General features: G+C 41.5%; 1 protein-coding gene across 3 annotated transcripts in view; it reads left to right on the top strand.

Annotated features, from left to right (window-relative positions):
* Nucleotides 1-18,433, top strand: part of LOC134519544 (cytosolic carboxypeptidase 6) — a 969,057-nt gene that overhangs the window by 500,020 nt on the left and 450,604 nt on the right. For 2 of the 3 annotated variants that reach the window (XM_063343896.1, XM_063343899.1), the window contains exon 6: nt 13,774-13,813. In XM_063343896.1, coding sequence (XP_063199966.1) covers nt 13,774-13,813 — 40 coding nt within the window. The remainder of the gene's footprint in view (nt 1-13,773; nt 13,814-18,433) is intronic. The other variant, XM_063343897.1, reaches the window with a different exon arrangement.

Below are 18,433 nucleotides of genomic sequence, written 5' to 3' on the forward strand. Positions count from 1 at the left end.
ATACTCCCCAACCTAGAAAATCTCATGTTCCTCAGAGTACAAAACACCTAGTTGGGAAAAGCTGTGGCAAGTAAAAATTAGCTTTGTGTGGCTGGAATCACAACTTAACCATTTTTTTGAGTTTAGGTTTATTGTACGAGGTGGATGAAAGCTGACAGTTCTGATTTCTTTGCTGATCAGAGGGCCAGGTGAGCTGGTTTGTTTGCTTATTTGTTTTTAAGAAAAGTTTCGTCTTATTTTCTCTGTAATCTCCTCCAAAGCCAGCTTCCTAATTGGCACCAGTTTATCTTCAGTTCTCTTAACGCTTTCTTCGCTGCTTCCCCTTGCTTTGCCAGCTCCAAGTATACAAAGTGCCTTTTCTGCCCTAAGCTCATATTTTCTTTTTTTTCTTCTTTTTTTTTTTTTTCCTTTGTTCAAGGAGTTTTTTAACAGTAATCCCCAATGATTTTACTTAGCTTTCTGATCGCGTGGGCTGGAAATCTATCCAGACTTCATTAAGCAGCTCATTTGAAAATACTGATTCTATTGTATTATCTGAACTGTTTTGTTTATTTATTTGGGGATATAAAAAAGACTTGAACTCTCATATTTTCTCCCAGCTGTAAATGAGCACAGGTACGTATCTGATGGCTAACACAGTAGACAGACTCTCTTCTGGAGCGGTCTGTGGGGAATAAAGTAGCTGCCTGCTAACACCCGTCCGCCCCTGCGGAGGCTGGGGCTGGCGAGGGCAAGGGCAGGTTGTGCTCCCGCGCCGGCCCCGTGTCTCCTCTGCAGCCCGAACCCGCAGCACCGCGGCGGAGGGAGCTACATTTCAAAAGAAAAAAGAAAAAAAAAAATGTTCCCTGTCTTCAATGGCCAAAAAGAAAAATTTGAACAGGAAGGAATCTGACACCTAATTTTGCCACTATAAATTGGAACATTTACATTTGTGTTGGTCTTTAAAAAAAAAAAAAAAACACAATATAAAAAAATCCTGAAATATAGCTGTCTGACACAATAGAGTTCAGGGTAAGGACAAGGATAAATTTCCCTCACATATTCACCCATGGAAACTTTACTCACCTTTCCTGCAACTGTGAAATTGGTTTGAAATGATGGACTGATACTTTCTCATGAGTTACTCTTGACATGCCGCAGCTCTTTTGCTAACTAAAAAGTACGTACTCTTAAGGGAAGCAAAATGCTCTTCCAAATGCAGTGTGTAAATGTTGTTGTTAACATCTAGGTAATTAATTTTTAAGGCTAATGGATGTTTGGAAACCTCTTGTATTTCTTCTATTAAATGAAGAGCATAAATAAGGGTAACAGAAACAGTTTAAATACAGAACTATATTTTTCTGAAAACTTGAAGTTTCAGAGTGACTCACAGATCGTAGGTAAACATTCACATTTCAAATTATCCAGATAAATATATTTTCTATGTAACTCGAAGTACAACTTTTTTGCAGTATCTTGACGTAGTTACTACATTCTCGGTTAAATGTTTGTTACGCGTACACAAATCTCAGCTTTTGTCTCCTGGAGATCTGATTCTGAGAGACATGATCTGCCTTCAGTGACTCTCTCGCCAAGAGGAACTGGGGAAACTCAGCCTTTGGTTGGGCCGAATCCTGAATCAACGGCACATTTGTGATGCAAAATTAGCAGTTTCGTATAAAAATTGGTTACGAGGGCATTTAGTTCCCTTCTCTCTTCCAATGAAGTCCCTGTGCTTTGGGGGCTTCTTAAAAAAGACTTATATTTGTCAGTCACCACACAGATTTTTCACAAGTGTTTGGTCTGTATTTTTTAACCACTACGAGATATATATCAGATAGCAGGTCCCCCGTGAATTGCTCATAGAACGACTGTAAAAGAGTGATAATTTGAAACAGTTAGCAAGGAGGCTAATGAAAAGAGGATTTCAGACCTTTTATCTCTGTTCAGTGTACGGGACAACTGTTATTCCCTGTTTTATTACTTAGAATAAAATGACATGGACTGAATTGAGGAACAAAATAATAATATCTGGATGGCCTCCTTTTCTTACGCAGATCTCCATTCGAGGCTGCTCTTGGGCAACGTAACTCAGCTGGGTGATTTTGATGAACAAAACTTTTATTTTCTCCTTTAACATAACATGACACATATACAGCTCTCTTCAACTCTTGTGAATAAAAACGCCTCTTGCGTGGTTTTCACATTTTAAAGCACCTGGGTAGAGGATTTGGGCTGAAATGTTAAATTTTGAAAGTGAGATAACAACGTTCAAGTTTGGATGTATGGAGCTAAATGCTAACTTGGTTCCAGCAGCCTCCATTTTATTGTTTTTATTAACCCGTAGATTAACCATGAACTACACTAGATAGTGTACAAAGGCAGAGTGACCCTGGAGGTGGCTGCAGGGAGTCCCAGTGCTGCCCTCTTAGTCTTTGGGAGTACCGATGCGGGTTGCAGTCAGAGCGGACCTTGTTCCAAGTTCTGTGGCTCAAGATGTTCAGATACAGGGATTTAGTCATGATTTCAGCATGTGCCATAGAAAACTACAACAAAATTGCTTCAGAAACAAAAGAGAAAGTGTTGGGTCTGTTTGGAAAACAAGATTCTTCTTTTTACCTCCTGGATAGCTCACGCTCATTGCGGTCATTTGACTTCTCCAGACAGTGCTTTCACGGGCTGGCTGTAATTAAATATGCAGTTTTTAGAAGAATGAAGGTTGGGATCCTCTGAATCATTTGTTAAGTGAATATGACAAGCAGTGGTCTGGCTTGGAAAAAAAAAATTGATTTTTTTGAGCAATAGGAAAACTAACTCACTGCCATGGATTGTGAAAGGAAGCAGACTCAAACTGAAATTAGATGAAAAGCTTGAAATTAGATGAGACCGCAATAGTTGAACATATAAATTTATATATTTGTCCATACATACTAGATTCTAATTTAACTTTTCACGATTACTTAGATCATGTTGTTTTGATTTATATACCGTAAACAAGGAAGTTTGCACAGTATTGGGGGAAAAGATTTTCAGATAAAGTAATCCTCCTAAATTAAATGTGAAAACACACAGTTATTTCCCCCTTCCCTCCTGCCTGTCCCTATTGCAGAAAAGACTTTGGCTGTAACGGTGCCTTTACAGCCAGAGCAGAACTTGGAGGGGTGGAGTTAATTGCCCCCTTGCTGCAAAAGAAAAAATACTGATTTTGTCCAGCTGTTGTGCAAGTCTTCGGGATCAGAAGTTTCCTATCTTATTGTTTTACATTCTCATAATATTAGCAGTTTGAAAATGCAGATGAAACTTGGCTATAGCATTTACGCTGGATGGAGGCAACGAGGAAATGGGGAAAGAGAGAGGAAAAGTGAGTGTGATGGGAGTGGAGGGATAGCGAATTTAGAGCTGAAGATTAAAAATGAAATCATCTGGCCTGGTGCATTGGAAATCAGTGTCATTGACTCCCCTCACAGTGATTTTCTTTGGCTCCTTAAAGAGATCCTGCTTTAACTAGGAAATGTGTGTGCTGCCATGTTTCTATTGATGGCAAAATGCTAGCTTGGCCTTGAATAGATGTGATAATTTCGAGTATTTTCTAGGTTTTTCTTCTCTATCTACAATACATAGCTTATATCGATTCTTTGTCTGTAAGCGTGGCGTGTGTATAGAGTTTTATAAACATTTACTCCTCTCTGTACAGTGCAGAAGTCAATAGACACCTTGATATATACACACCTGCGTATTCATCCATTAATATTTATATGTCCGATATGCAATGTATTTACGTGTCTACATATATGCGATTCTAGTCATGGTAAATGCAAAATTAACTTCCGAAACGGAATAAGCTCTGTCTTTTCCTTTTGAATGCTTGGCTGCGTGGAGCTGTAGGTGTGAGGCTGGTGGCTTCGAAACTGAATGGTGATGGTGCAAACAGAGATCGCTACAGAAGGCTTTTGGAGATGACAGGACCCATAGATCTCGTGCACACAAATTTGCAGTCATGAAGTCCTCCCAGCATTTACTCTGTTTTGCGTTATGCAGAAAGCTCAGCTGCTGGGGCTTACAGGCAAAAAGCGTGGTTTGCTTGTAGAGCTGAAATACCTTCTGTTGAATGCTTAAGTTTCTGAGATGTTTAAATGTGAGATACCAGAAATACAAGCTATTACAGAGGCCGCCTTCTACGTAAAAAGGCATGCATTACTGTTGTATACAAGTCGCTCAATTACCTTTAAATATTGGCATCTTTTGAGTGGAAAGGGAGTATATTTTGAAAGTTTGCAAAATACCTTCAACCACTGGAACTATGATCTGGAAATCGCTGTGCTGTGTTCTCACACGGCTCATCTGCATCTCAGGCAAACTCCAACACCTTAAGAGAAAATAACACCTAAGATAAACACAACCAGACAATTTCCACAAAATCAGAAGTAAAGGCAGGGAGCTCTTGTGGGGGCAGGGATTTAGGCTCAAGGGAGTCAGAGAAAGTGGCAGCTAAAGAAGTTGTGTTCTCTCATGTTTATTTTCACTCTGTTGCTGAATCACAGGGACTTCTTTAACACATAATTCATAAGTTTTATGCATGAAAACGCAATGATTTTTGGAAAAAATTATATTCAGAAGGAATTTATTCTTGTGTTGCATCTTTTATATGTCTGCCTTCCCTCCATTTGTATTGCTCTCCTTATGGTGTGAAACCACAGGAGTCCTGTTTCTTAAAAGTTTATCAAAGATGTGTTTCTTTTGACTGGGCTCAGGTGTATTAGGAAGTGGATCGTGTCAGTGCTGTAATTCAGAGCTTTGTTTTCCAGTTAAGTGCTGCCCTGAGCAGAATTCTAATACAGAGCAGCAGCCAAACCAAGTGCAAACACATGCTGCTTCCCAAACAAGAAGGTATTTAACTTCTTACAAAGGACTCTTCTAGTGAAAATTTCTGGTGTTTCAGTTACTTCCCAGTAACTCCCTCAGAGTTCTAGGTGGGTTGTTTTTCTCTTTTCACAGAATTCCATTTTTTTTCAAAACAGTATTTTCTTTGAACCCAAGCCAGCCTTCTTGCCACCAGTCTGCTGGCTGTTCTGGCATGATGAGTTTGTTAAATTAATTGACGTGAAGAGAGCAGGACAACTGCTACTAGCTGTTAGCTAAACTACTCAGGTCGGATGCAGACGTTGGAACTTAAGTCCCAGTTGCAACAAATATTTAGTTAGTTATACACAGCAAAATAAGGTTTGGGAGAAATGATCTGCTGGTCAGAGCACTTGTAGCTGGATGTGAGCAGCTCCAGTTCAATCTCAAGGTCCAGATGGGGTAGAGCAGGGATGTAAACCTCTGGATTTGTGCTTCCCTTACTGTGAGATCACTACAACTGCATGTTTAGTTTTAAAATTGCATATGTTGGGGGTTAATCTGTCTTGTCTGTTATCTAAAACAGCCCATAAACAATGGCTAGTTAGTCAATATCCCATTACTGGTATAGATAGATATGCTTTGTTTCTAATTAAACATTCATTGAACACTGTTGCTTCCCCCCCCAACAAATGGTGGACTCTCAAAGTTCATAATTGCTTTCACTAATGCCATTCCTTTCCTTCATAAGACTTAACGTAAGACAGGAATTCACAACTAAGGAATGGCTGTGCAGTGCCTAAAGCGATCTGCAGCATGTATAGATTTTGGTTGTTAATGGCACTGCGTGTGGTCTGTATAGTTTTTCCTGCCCTTGTTGACTCTTTTTTTTTTCAAAATAAATAAAATTTGAAGAGTAGAGTTTATTAGCTCCTGCTGCTCACTATGTACTTTAAGACATAAATCCGCTGTTTGTGGCGTTACAGTAATCTCTATAGGCATTAAGTAATTGATGTCACAAGCACAGGATTATAACCACAGCTCTGCAATTTACATAATAATACGCCAAACTATGAAAAACCTGCATGGTGGTTTGTCACCAAAACACACCCTTTAAAATGCTGAGTTCAATTGTGGAATGAGTAGATCACAAACCCTTGTGGTATAAGTACATGTGCTTCATTTAAAATATGCGCGCGACTCCAGCCACCTTTTTCTTAGGGGAAGTACAAAGAGGCTTGATTCCAACCTGGATGTGGAGTCTGACCATGGAGAAATGGGCCTTATACTCTTCTTTCATTTCTTGCAGGCCCAAAGCTTTTGGGGAGGTGCAGAACAAAGCACAGACGTGATATTGGCTATATCATCCATTCTTTTTCCCCAGTCTTTACTGGGACAGAAGTACCAGTGTTTGTTTATGTACTCCATATCCCCCACACAGGCTGCAGAGTGAGTAGAGCACCGGCTATCTGTGCGTTCGTCTCAGCATTTCAGGCTTGAATTAACAAGGAGGACAGAAGCCTACGAAATTGGGAGCTCTGAGTCGAGTTTGCCAGTTCAATAAAGCGATTGGATTTGCTTGCCATATTTTGACTTGGGTTAAAAAGAGATTGTGCTTGTAACTAATCAAGGATGTCCCTTTCCGTGCATATCTGAGAAGATGGAACTGTATCTGCATAGTATACATCATCAAACCATGAAGTCGCTACGAATCTGCCTTTGTGTTGTTTCACTGAGGCACGTAAAGATGCTTGTTATTTTACAGATGCAGGGCAGAAAATTTAAGGGGCTTTCTGTCATCGTAACTCTCATTGGCAAAGTTAAGAATCAGTTCATTGCAAAGCAGTTTGTTCCTCCTCTCCTTCCATCCAGAGATAAGGTAGTCTTAACGACTTTTTGTTGTGACTGTAAATATTTCTAGTGAGCTGATGGGCTTTTTTTTGGTTCCTAGTGGTTCAGTAAGAATCTAGATACTATCTTTATGGTCGCTCTATACGTAATTAAGGCGACCTATAGATAAAGCACCAGTAGATGTCACTCAAGAATATGTGGAGCAGACTGTGAATTTGCGTGACAAATAAAACGGAGCGTGCACATTTCAAATGGCCTCCGCCGCGCAGCTGCTGGGGTTGCTCAGCCTCCCATGGCTGCAGTTTTGGGCACTGATGTACTGCTTTTGGCAGTAACCTGCTCACCAAGGCTTCGGGGCTGTGACCTGCTGCTACTGCCACAGGTACCACAGAGCGTTAGTACGTGTGCCCAAAGATACCTCGCGTGGCTTTTCAATCTTTCCATAACCTTCATTGTATTAATGTTTTTTTCTAAATAGCTTTTGCGCACAATAGGACTGTAAGAATGAGGGAGGAGCTTGTTCATAAGTAATGCATCATGCATGATCGTTGTGTTCTCGAGATAAATAGTCAAACCAGGGAGAAGGACAGGTTTTAGCTACCTGTTTGGCAGTGTTTCTGAAAAATAAGTGTGCCATGTAGCCCTGGCACTTAGGTTTTGGGAAAGAAATATGCAAGTGTGAGATTAAGTAGAAGAGTATGTTAACTGGAAGGATGAGTAAAGTAGCTTAATGGTTTGGCACTGCTTTTCATGGGTTGGTCTTCATTTTGATTCTAAACCAGAATCAAGTTACCAAATATTGCAACGATCAAATACCTGTAGAGGTCACTGTTAAAATGGTTTGAAATGCTCATCATAGCTCTTAGTGTGAGCGATAACGTGTCCCCGACCACTTTATAAATGTTCTCCCACACCTATATTATCAATAATTGATTCCACAGAGTAGGCTACAGCAGATGCAGTTTACTAAAACCCCAGCCAAGTGTCAACAAGCTGACTGGTTCGTTCCATCATTATACCAGGAAACTTTAGCAGCTAATCATAAAGGAAGTACAAAACGGGAGACCTTGCTTCATTATATGAGCAAAAGCCTGTGATTTCAGGATGGAAAGAACAGATTATTGCTTGGCATAATGTGATTTAAAAAAAAAAAAAAAGCTTTAAATCATCAAATTATCCATTTATACAGGATTTGGATTTGTAGCCTATTGGGGTCATTACTTAAATTGTGAGTTTCTCTTTGGAGATAAGTCTTGCACTCTGAAGGGAAAGAGGGTACAAGTGGTGAAACTTGCATTTGAGAAACTAGACAGGTGTGAAATGCTCACTGAGTTATATTTACTTTTTTCTAACACCTTCCTTTATCTAAGCCTTCATTAGAAAGTTTTTCCGGATGTTGATTAGCCCTGAATATTTCTTAAACTGTCCAGCGGCAAACAACAAAAAGGTTACACTTCCTCACAGAAGGGCTTTTGCGTAGGAGCAGAACGCACCGAGGTGCACGGCTTGTCAGGTAGCACGGCGAAAGGATGGGACACAGACTTAAACCCCTCCCTCTCCCTCTCTGCATCTTCTCCCTCCTCCTTCCCCTCTGCTGTAAATGTCCCCAGTGCAAACCCAAGGGGGCTTATGGTGGGGCTTCTGGGCAGCTGCGTTGTGCCATCCGCACCGTGCCAAGCAGCGCATTTGGGATCTCTTTTTCTGAACTTTTGGGTTCTTTCGTGATATAATGTTAGACGTTACTTTTCAAAAGCATCGACAATACCGAGTGTGGCAATAATGAAGGCCATAAAAATGTGAAATTCACGTCTGCAAACCCTTCAGTACATACTCAGCTTTATTTTGTGAGATGATGCACTGGTTTCAATTACTCTTATGTCAACGCAGTCAGTTTATAGAAGAGAAGTGCTAATTTAGAAGTTAAAAGGAAGAGGCACAATTAGTAACAACTTATGGCAAAGCTTCCAGAAAAAAAAATAATAAAATCATACACTTGATTTCAGTTTTAAACCCTCTGAATTGCATAGTAGATTGAAGGTGGTAAGGAGAGACACCTGTTCAAACCACATTAAAATTAGATGGAAAAGATCGATAGAAGAGACTAGGCTGGGTAAAACACATTTAGGAAGACAAAGTCCTCCTGTGGTCCCAGAGAGTCAATTCCGGCTTCGTGTGGGTGGACTATGGCAGGAGATGTTAGTGAGATGGGCAGCCTGCCTTTGGGTTCAGAGCTGCAGAAAATACTCCCTGCAGAGCGAAGGCAGTGAAATGGCACGAACCCAACACGAGCTTCCTAAAGCTGAAACTGATCTCAGTTCTGCGCTTAGGAGTTTTATACGGAGACTCAGAGCAAGGCAGGTACGGCTGCCCTTGAGGTCTAGAGAAACCCCTGCCAGAGCACCGTCGTCTCCTGGGACGCGTGGGCACGGGACTGCTGAGGGAGCTTCCAGCACAGCAGCCTCGTGTGTGTTGTCCCGGGGTGGCTGGCTGCCACCTCCATCTCTGCTTACCAGCTCTGCTGGATATTGGGGCCTTGGAGATGGTGTGCTGGGACCGAAGGCAGGGGTAAGGATGTTTTTCGGATCCTGGCTGGAGGAAGAGTGTAGGAGTAGGAAGATGACTTTATAATTGCTTTTTTTTAATCACTCTTTCTGACTATATCGACTTTATAGTTGACACAGCTTTGGCTGGCAAGTGAGGCCCAGATACATTCAGAATTAGATATGACTAGGCTCATTCTTACATGAGAAGAAAATCATCGGTTGCTACAGAAACAGCTCCGTATCAGTCTCGTGGGGCATCTTTGCATCTGGCTTTTTTTCCTTCTCTTTTGCTAATCTGTAGATAAGAGTCAAAGCAAGTGCAGCACATCCCACATCTATATAAAAGGTTGGAGGAACTCTGCAGAGAGCAAAGTGTGAAAGAACATCTCGTAGATAAGCTAAACTTAAATGAATGAGTTAATTTACACACACACACACAGAGCCCACAATTTTTTTTCCAGTTTTGCAACTCTCACTGAGTTAATTGAGGTGAAAATTAAATGACACCAGTCAGCAAATATTTTAAAGACCACCAACATCAAGGAAGAGAAAGGAGGTACTCAGAAAGGGAGTTACTAAGAAAAATTTAGGAAACGATCCGAGGGGTGAATTAGAATCTATGTTGAGAAAATAGCATACGGCAATGGAATAATAATCCAGACTCACTTTCAGGCAAGTTGTTTAACTTGATAAATTAAGGAATTAGTTAAAAATAAGTGTATATTATGGGTGAACAGGGACCATTCTGCACGCTTCAGACCAGCTCACCAGCGAGGTTTTTCAACTGGTTTTCTAAAACGTAATGAATTCTTGATGCTTAGTAGATTAATATTTATTGAGTGAATCAATGCTTAATTTATTAAAAATTTGCCTTCCTTGTATTTTAATATGATTTATTACTCATCAGTGCTTATTGCATTAATTAAAGATTGTGTTAATTTTGTGGCAGCGAACACGATCTGCTGCAGGTTTGCTGCAGAGCCCTGATGCAGTGTCGGGACTGCGCCTCCGGGTAACGCCGACGACAGAGAACTGCAGGAGGTGGGAAGCCGGTATGAATCACCAATGGCCCCTTCCTGCCTTTGGGCTTTCAAAGAGCCAGCAAAGTGAAAATGAGGATGCTGCCCCTTAAGGGAAGGCCGGGATTATAGCAATAGAGATACTGAGGTGATACAGGGAATCTTTCCATTTGCCTCTTACAAATTACGGCTGATGCCATGGAAATCATTTTAGTGTTTCTCATGGAATGCCTTTTTGTCAACGTAGGTGAAATCTAGCCTCAGCGATACGGGAAACTGTCACCTTTCCCCGGACCGGGGACGAGGGTCGTTACATTTCGGTGCTGAGGTTGTAAGTGATTCTTGGGGACAGTAGGCTGCCTGAAGATTGGGATAGTCCCAAGCATCTCTGCAAGGGCAGGTGTTTGAGAAGTGGAAAATTACTAGAAGCAGAACAAAAAAAAAGCCAGACATCTTGTGAGATGAGTCTTTCAAGAAATCTGTCAAAACAGGGAGAGGGTGATCATGCTGGAGGGGCGCAACAGCTGCAATTTGCATCTTTCAGCACTGAAGGGAGAAGCGAATATATAAAGCCCCACAGCCATGATACTTCTGATGCAATTATTTTATTAATCTTTGTGACACTTGTAATGTCTCTCTCTTTAAATTCAAATTCTGCTGCTTTTTTAGGTACTCATAAGCGTGGCTGTATGTGTTTTAAAAAAAATCTATCTAGTTACTAGACTGCTTGCATCCAGCTGAGCCCTGGAAAAGGCAGAGAGCTAGCCCCCGAGACTGAGAGCAGGCTGGAATTTCTGGAAAGCGATCGGATCCATAATTACTGCGGTTTTGCATGTTTAAATGTAGGATTCTGGAATGCACTTTGCTGTTTCCTCCTCTCCAGGGCTTGGGTGAGTCTCCACGAACTTTCCTTGCCGGGCTAAATTAGAGAAATCTCTTCGAGGTCTGCTGAAGGTCAGAGCAGAGACATTTTTTCTCTCTCGGTGCACCAGCCAGGCAGCCACACCGTGCTCCAGCCCGGAGCGTTTGGGTGGAGCCGGTGCCAAGAAGCCGGTGGCATTTCAAATCCCTTGCAGCACTTAGGTGTTAGATGCGAAAGATCAGTGCTGCTCCACTTGAAGTCAGAGAAATAACTTGTGCTTAAAGTTTAACACGTACACAAAGATTTCCTGGATCTGGAGTTAATTTGTTTTTTTTTCCAAGGCCAGATTGAAGGCGATGGCCAAACAGGAAACAAGTTACAATCTGAACATTTGACTTGTAAGAATTTCATTGTAATTCCCATTTTGTTTAGCCTATTCTATATGCTTTTGTTTTCCTGCAATATCAGGTTAAGCTATTTTGTTTTCTATTTAATGTTTTATTTTTACCCTAGTTAACAGGCTCAAGTCAGGACTGGAGGCCAGTTGGGCTGCATGCCTTTTTCTCTATTCCAAGCCTCTACATTTTGCAACCTTCTTTCACACAGGATATTTATATTCCACCTTTTTTTCCCAGTAGAGGAGCTTTCACAGTGTATGGGCTTTGGATATGTATTTTCTGCTCTAGCTGCTCATTAGATATACAGCATTTGGAGTTCCAGTTGTGCTGAGAAATGTAAGCAAAGCTTTTGGCCCAGTGGGTGCTAAGCTCTGGCATTTCCTAGCTTTGTATATATGAATGAGGATTAAGGCACAGGATCTATATAAAATTTAGCTCATTAGGAGATGTTTCGTCTTACGGCTTCCACTGGGAAGGTGGGTCCCTTGCTTACGCTATTGCTTACTTTGCTTTATTTCTCCCTGGGAAAGGAGTGTGGGGTGAGCAGACCCCAGCAGAGAAGCTACAGCATTTCCGAATGGCTCTTGCCAAGGCGACACAGGGCAGCAGCAGGGTCTTCTGCTCCCTTTTACAGTTACCCTGGCACACCCGGAAAAAGGCTTGGCATGGGCTGGCCTCAGTGTTTGAGAATAAAGCAAATGTGATCAAGCACACCGCTAAGGTCATACTTAGGATGACTTGTCGGAGTTAAGAGAACAAGGAGTGCCTGTGAAAGCAGACCGGAATGAATTATTTTCTCACAAATATGAATTGCGTTGTACAAGAGTTAAGGTACTTAAGGCCAGGAAGGTTTCAGGAAATGTCTTTTTTCAGCCTGATACCCTGCTCATCTTCCCGGCAGGCCACAGTCACTGTTGGGCAGATAGCTCAAGTACGTTCAGTTGATGATCAACTGTGTCCATACACTTTAGCCAGTGAAGCTTTAGTTATAGAGAAACGATGGGTTTGGAAAGGAGTTTCGTCAGTCATAATTTCCAAGGAAGAGCGTTCACGGTAGGGAATACCAAGTCAATGTTTCCTCCTCAAGGACTTTCGGCTGTCACCCAGGGAATACAGTGAATGCAGTGGTGAGAATTAGATTAGAAAAAGATCAATAGGGCTGACAATAAATGAAAGTAACACAAACATTATTGAGCAAATTAGGAAAGGGAAATTAAACTGGACAGTATAATCTTCAATGCCAGCTAGACACACTAATGTTGGGCAAAGTTAGGGAGAGGACAGTAAGTTAGAAAGTGCTACGAAGAAGAGGCGGTGACAGTCTGTCTGCAAGATGGGGAAAGCCCTGCTGGTGATGGTAATGGAAAGGTCTCAGCCCACAGAGGTGCGAAAGGATGACAATGGTCCAGGAGCACATGGATTTTAGTGGCAGGCCACAGAGAGGCAATGGTGGGGAGGTCACCTAAGGCTGTGAACATGGAGCAGGCAACAGCCTTGGCTACATGTTACAGGTGAAAGGGAACTTCAGACACACTCCACCGTCACCAAGGCATTGCTGGGATAGCTTGTTCCAGGCAAAAAAAATTTCCTAACCTTCTCGTAGTACGGGTTGGTTTGCCCTGTGGAGGTTTGCAGCCCTTCCAGAAACCACTCTTCTGTTTAAACTTGATTATTTGCCATAATAACTGCCTGTATTTTGCTCTCCGTACAAATATCCAGTGATGATCAAATCTGGCAAGCTTCTGGGCTGAGGGATATCTGGTGGCAATGAGATCCACGGGCTGACTGCGCTCAGCATGAAAAGAAGCTTTCCTTTTATCAGTCTTGAGTTTGTCTAGATGCTCTTACATGTCTTTGAAAGGTTCACCCCAAGGCGATATAATTGTGTTTGATCACATTCAGGCTATGAGTCAGTGATTGATATGAATAAAGAACTTAGAGTTTCTTGTCTTGGTTCCTCGTCTTCTTCCCTGTGGAATCAGAAATCACTTTTATAAATATATCGGTCCATCTGTGCTTCTAGCTATCCATTTCAAGTATATGTTCCAAAAAAGAAATAGTAACACTTTATAAGTGCAAATAAAAACACACTAAAAGGACTGAGCAAGGGGTTTTTTTCTTCCTCGTAAAGTACACGTGGATCCCATCCAAAAGAGTTACCGTGAGCCATGTAACTTGTAATTAATTCTGCTATAAATGTCAGAACACTTACTTTGCAGGTCTAAGCTGACCCACTAAAATTAGTCCCCTTTTAACAATTCCTTTCATAATTTGTTTTTCAGCAGAAACGGCAGCTTGACCTCCTGACAATAACCAGCCCCGGTAAGTGAGCTCTGCCGCACGGCTCTCTTCTTTTTCCTTAAAGAGATGGTTGTCTAAATGTGTTTTTTCCCCCGTCTCTGACATGCAAAATGAAAAACACTGTTCCCCAGAAAATCTTTCACGTAATAACAAGTGACAGCTATATTGTGCTTGGCAAAGCCCCGGGCAGTTATCCGTTCACAGAGCTGCCTCTTCAGACCTTTACTCTATGAATTTGAGTGCTGATATTTCTTTAAGCCTCCCGGGGTTACAGTTAGCGGTATGTCTGCAGGGCAGATGCCCTCGAATTCACAATGTGTGTTCCAGTATCACAGAAATGCAAGTGTGACTTTTCTTGGTGGCAAACGGGAGCAGTTCGGGGAGTAAGGAGACGGTGGGCCTCCGTGCGCGTGGTGGGAGACAGGAGGCCCAGGCTTAGGTGTGGAGAGCCCCGAAGTGGCTCAGAAAATATTTAGGTAAAATTAAAATGCTCTAAAAGATCTGCTGCGTAATGGCTTTTGTCATTTGCTTATTGAGGAGATAAACCAAAACGTGTTATACAGGGGAAGTGTTGGACTCTGGCATAGTGAGTTTTGAAGGTCTCAGCACCGTGATTGAAATGCAGGTGGTTTGAGTAGTGCTTCTCTTTTAATCTCAGCTCTTAAGGCTGGGTGGCTTTTAATTTATTGCTATTTTCCTGGCTCAATTTCTTTCCATTAGCTGCTAGAGAAGTTTGCTGCCCACCAGCTTCAGATGTACACCATGCTTGAATGGTGCTACCTTTTGGTTAACTTTTTCAATTTTTCGGATGTATGTACATATTAAGCTTTCAGTTTGGCTTTAACTGGGACTAATGAGTTCTGGCTTTAACTGGGAATAATGTGTTAGCAAAACGAACAGGTGTTACGGGAAGTGAACAAAATGTGACACACATTTGCTTGGATGACAATTTTGCATCAATAATTGTTCTGACACTCTAAATGCAGATATCATCTGTGACATGGTTTCTCCTTCACTAACCTTGTTAAAATAATAAGAATTAAAATAAGGAGGAGGAACACTTTGTTGGGACAGATGTTTGAGGCTATTGGCAATTGCATCGCATTTTTGCATGTTCACTTTTCATACAGTTTGCAATTATGTTAATGTATGCTCAGGGCACTTGCTGATAAAAGCAACAATACAGTGTGATACAGCCATTGTCACTATTCTGCCTGTAACTTCAAGGACAAACATGGCACATTTTTCATTTTTCCTATCTTCAGCATTCCTTATTTCTAGAGGAAAAAGTTCTCTGAAGGTCTTAATCATAGTAAATACTCAGATCTTGGATAAGGGCAACAAAGTCCGCAGACTTTTTTGTTGTTGTTGTTGATAAGAGAAAAAGAGGGTTGGGGACCAAAATAACTTAATATGAGACTTTTCTGTAAGATCTGTAAAACAAATGTATGTACTTTCCTCATAATTTCGGATACAGTATTCACTGGAACAAGGAAAGTGTTGACTAGGTTGAGTTTGTGCATAGATGTGATCACAGTAAGCAGCTATCGCTTCAGATCTCTCCGTTTAATAGAGCAATCTACTAAATCAACACAGCAATTAGTTGGAAGGATCAAAATAGCTAAATACTAAACCAGCTTTCAATAACCGCGTAGGTAGACATACTGCACTAAAAGGGCGGAAAAAAGCTTTGCATAACATGCATTTTTTTCTGAAATACAAGTTTTACCCTTTGATATTTAGCCAGAAATCTACAATAATTGCCTCACAGGAAAAAAAAATTAATATTTGTGCCATGATTATGTATTTGAGTGCCTACAGTTTTGCTTTCAGTAAAGGCTTTTTCCAAAGAAGCCTGATGCTGGATCAGGCTAAACTTACCTAAGAGCCTAAAGCTGAGATTTTTCAGAGCGGCTGAGTGAGTTAGGCACTTAATTCCTAGTAGGATTGGGAAATGTCAACCTGTGGATTAAAGGGTCTAGTTTGGGCCCTACAAGTACAAAAATAAAATAAAATAAATCATAGTCTTGAGGCTTTCATCTGTGGGAGACCGCGACTTTTAAATATTTCATTCTTTGAGTCCTAGCTCTAAGATCCGACATCAACGGTCTGCTTTTACAAAGTCGTGATATCGTTTATGATGGCTGAGATCAGCCGTAATCACTGTCATCCCTTAATTTACTGATTCAGATGAGGGAGTGGGCTATTCATTTGCAGCTGTTAATCCTTTGGGACTTGTTCCTGTTCTCCACCTTGCCGCAGGCAGGCAGCCTTAGTTTGTGGTGGAGGTCACTCAGCCTTATTTATAGTATGAAAGTCCTCCGTGTCTCACGAGCTGTATCAGCCGCCAAAGCCTGATTGCTTAATTGTAGGAATAGACAAAGGACTTCAGAAACCAAAGGTGACCTCTGCGATTTGCACTTCTGTCATGACGAATATCATCTTTCTTTTGTGTGTGGGGGAAATTCCTGAAGCAGTTTTTGTACGTTTAGTCAAGAACCTCTTGGTGAACCCTTGCAGGTATTTCGACAGCTATTCTCCATGTGCCACTGCAAAAAATTCCAAAAATTCATCAGCCAATTAATGAGATTAATTGCAAGGGGAAATAATGCCATTAATGTCAGTTAAGGGGTGCTGAGGCACAAGTGCCAAAACATCCAAAAGAGAGTTTGTGGGATCACAGAAGCCTTATTACCCACCTGCGAGGCGCCGCGCCGCTGCCTTTTGCCTTACTCCAGGTGGCTTCCAAACACCAAGCAGCGCGCGTGGGGCTCTGCGAAACTTGGCTGAACAGGTGCTCGACTTAAAAGCACATTTGTGTGTTAAATGGCACAGATATAGATCATTAATCTGTCACCTGGGCTGAAGGCACTCTGGAAAAAGAAAAGTAGAAAAAGAAGGAAGAAATGCAAGGGGTGAGAGCTGCAGCTCCAGCTACGCGTTTTGTATGCAACGTAGAGAGCTGACCTGTTCCAGCGCCCCTAAGAAAACAGCTACGGAAAGCTCCACGGTGTGCCCCAAACTGGAGGAAGTCTTCGCTTTGCTGTGGGTCTCCAGAAACAGCCAGCCACGAATGATGCATAAGCTGGGAGCGAGCCAGACTCCCTCATGCTCAAATATATTCCTTTGAAGTCGCTGACACCCATGTAAAATGCGGAGGGGAGTTCGCTGCTCTGCCTTACTGCTGAGTAGCTGGAGGAATGTTAAGTTAAATTTATCAATGCTCTCGCCACACTCCTTTCTTCTTGCCCCTTGACATGTGAGTTACAATTAGACTGTAACGCGCGGTACGGTTCAGGGTGCCGGAGTCGGAGCTGATGTGCGCAGTGGGGTGGGGGAAAGATGTTAAAAATTCATTAGTAGCTGGCAGGGCCGTGCTGGCAGGGAGCGGGACATAATGAGGTTTAAGTTTTTGGTAATTTAAATTTTCTTTAAACTTAGTTTTACCTCTGAATTTGATCCAAAACATTTCCTTAACATTTCTTGTAGTTGAGTTTGGGTTTTAGGACCCAATCTTCGGGTGGTTTAATTCGGCCTTGCTGTGCAAAGGAGCTGAGGATCTGCCCTTAATTTCTACACGATCGTGTTCTAGCAACACTTTGAACACACACACACACACACACACACACACACACAGTTGCATTGCATTTTGTGGTAACCACTCAATAGTTGCAAATAAGATATCCCTGTTTCCATAGCTTTTCCATGGAGACAAAGCTCTTTGCATCTCCTGTGTTTACGATAATAATACAGCTTTCCAATTTCTCTTCTCAGTAAGGTAAGCTCATCTCCCACTGAAGTATTTTTTAATTATTGATACCATAAATGGAAGTGTGTTGGAAACTATTGGCTTTGAAAATAGCTAACATGTGATATTATCCAAGAACCATCAGGAAAATTCTTTTGAAATTCTCTTTGATTCAGCCGTCCTCAGGGCTTTATCCTTCTCTACCAGTCTCTCTACTGCCAATTTAAAATAACATTCTCTTGAAATCAGTGCAATGTCAGGAGAAATTCATCAGCACCGTAGGTGCATGTTTCCCAGATGTATATAAACCTACTACAGTTGGCAGCAGTAAATTGATTGCATTTAAAAAACCTGGGGTAGTTGAATATTCCATAGTGCCCAGCTTGGCTACAGCATGGAATATAAAGTATTTGAAGTTTCTTTCGGCTCTGTTTTAGGTGAAATAAAGTAAGAGCCGACTCCATAATTCCTGCCTTTTGATTTACTCGGCTTTTCCTCTGACCACATTAGGGGTTTACATGCAGGGATGGAGTAAAATAATCCTAATCTCTGTGGCGTGGCACTGAGATTTGATTAGAAATGTTAATGACTTTGTGTGTGCTTCCCCCTAATATTCAAGCTCTTGCACTTTTAAACAGAGAAAAAAGCTTGATTTTAAAAGTATTTGTCAGACTGATCTATGTGGTGAAATATTCTCCCCCCTTTAATATCATCAGTGCAGCATGCTCTAAAAATGTCTCCATTTCATTAATTTGTGATACACTGCTACGCTGAATTCTTTTCAGGTGGCTTTAGTTTCTGCCATACATATTTTACTGCTTTAAATTATAGATATAGGACTGTTGCCTATTTAATTTCCTCTGGTTAGGAAAATATATTTCTACCCTCCTGGC

This window comes from Chroicocephalus ridibundus, chromosome 8, assembly GCF_963924245.1.
Source record: "Chroicocephalus ridibundus chromosome 8, bChrRid1.1, whole genome shotgun sequence".
Taxonomy (NCBI): domain Eukaryota; kingdom Metazoa; phylum Chordata; class Aves; order Charadriiformes; family Laridae; genus Chroicocephalus; species Chroicocephalus ridibundus.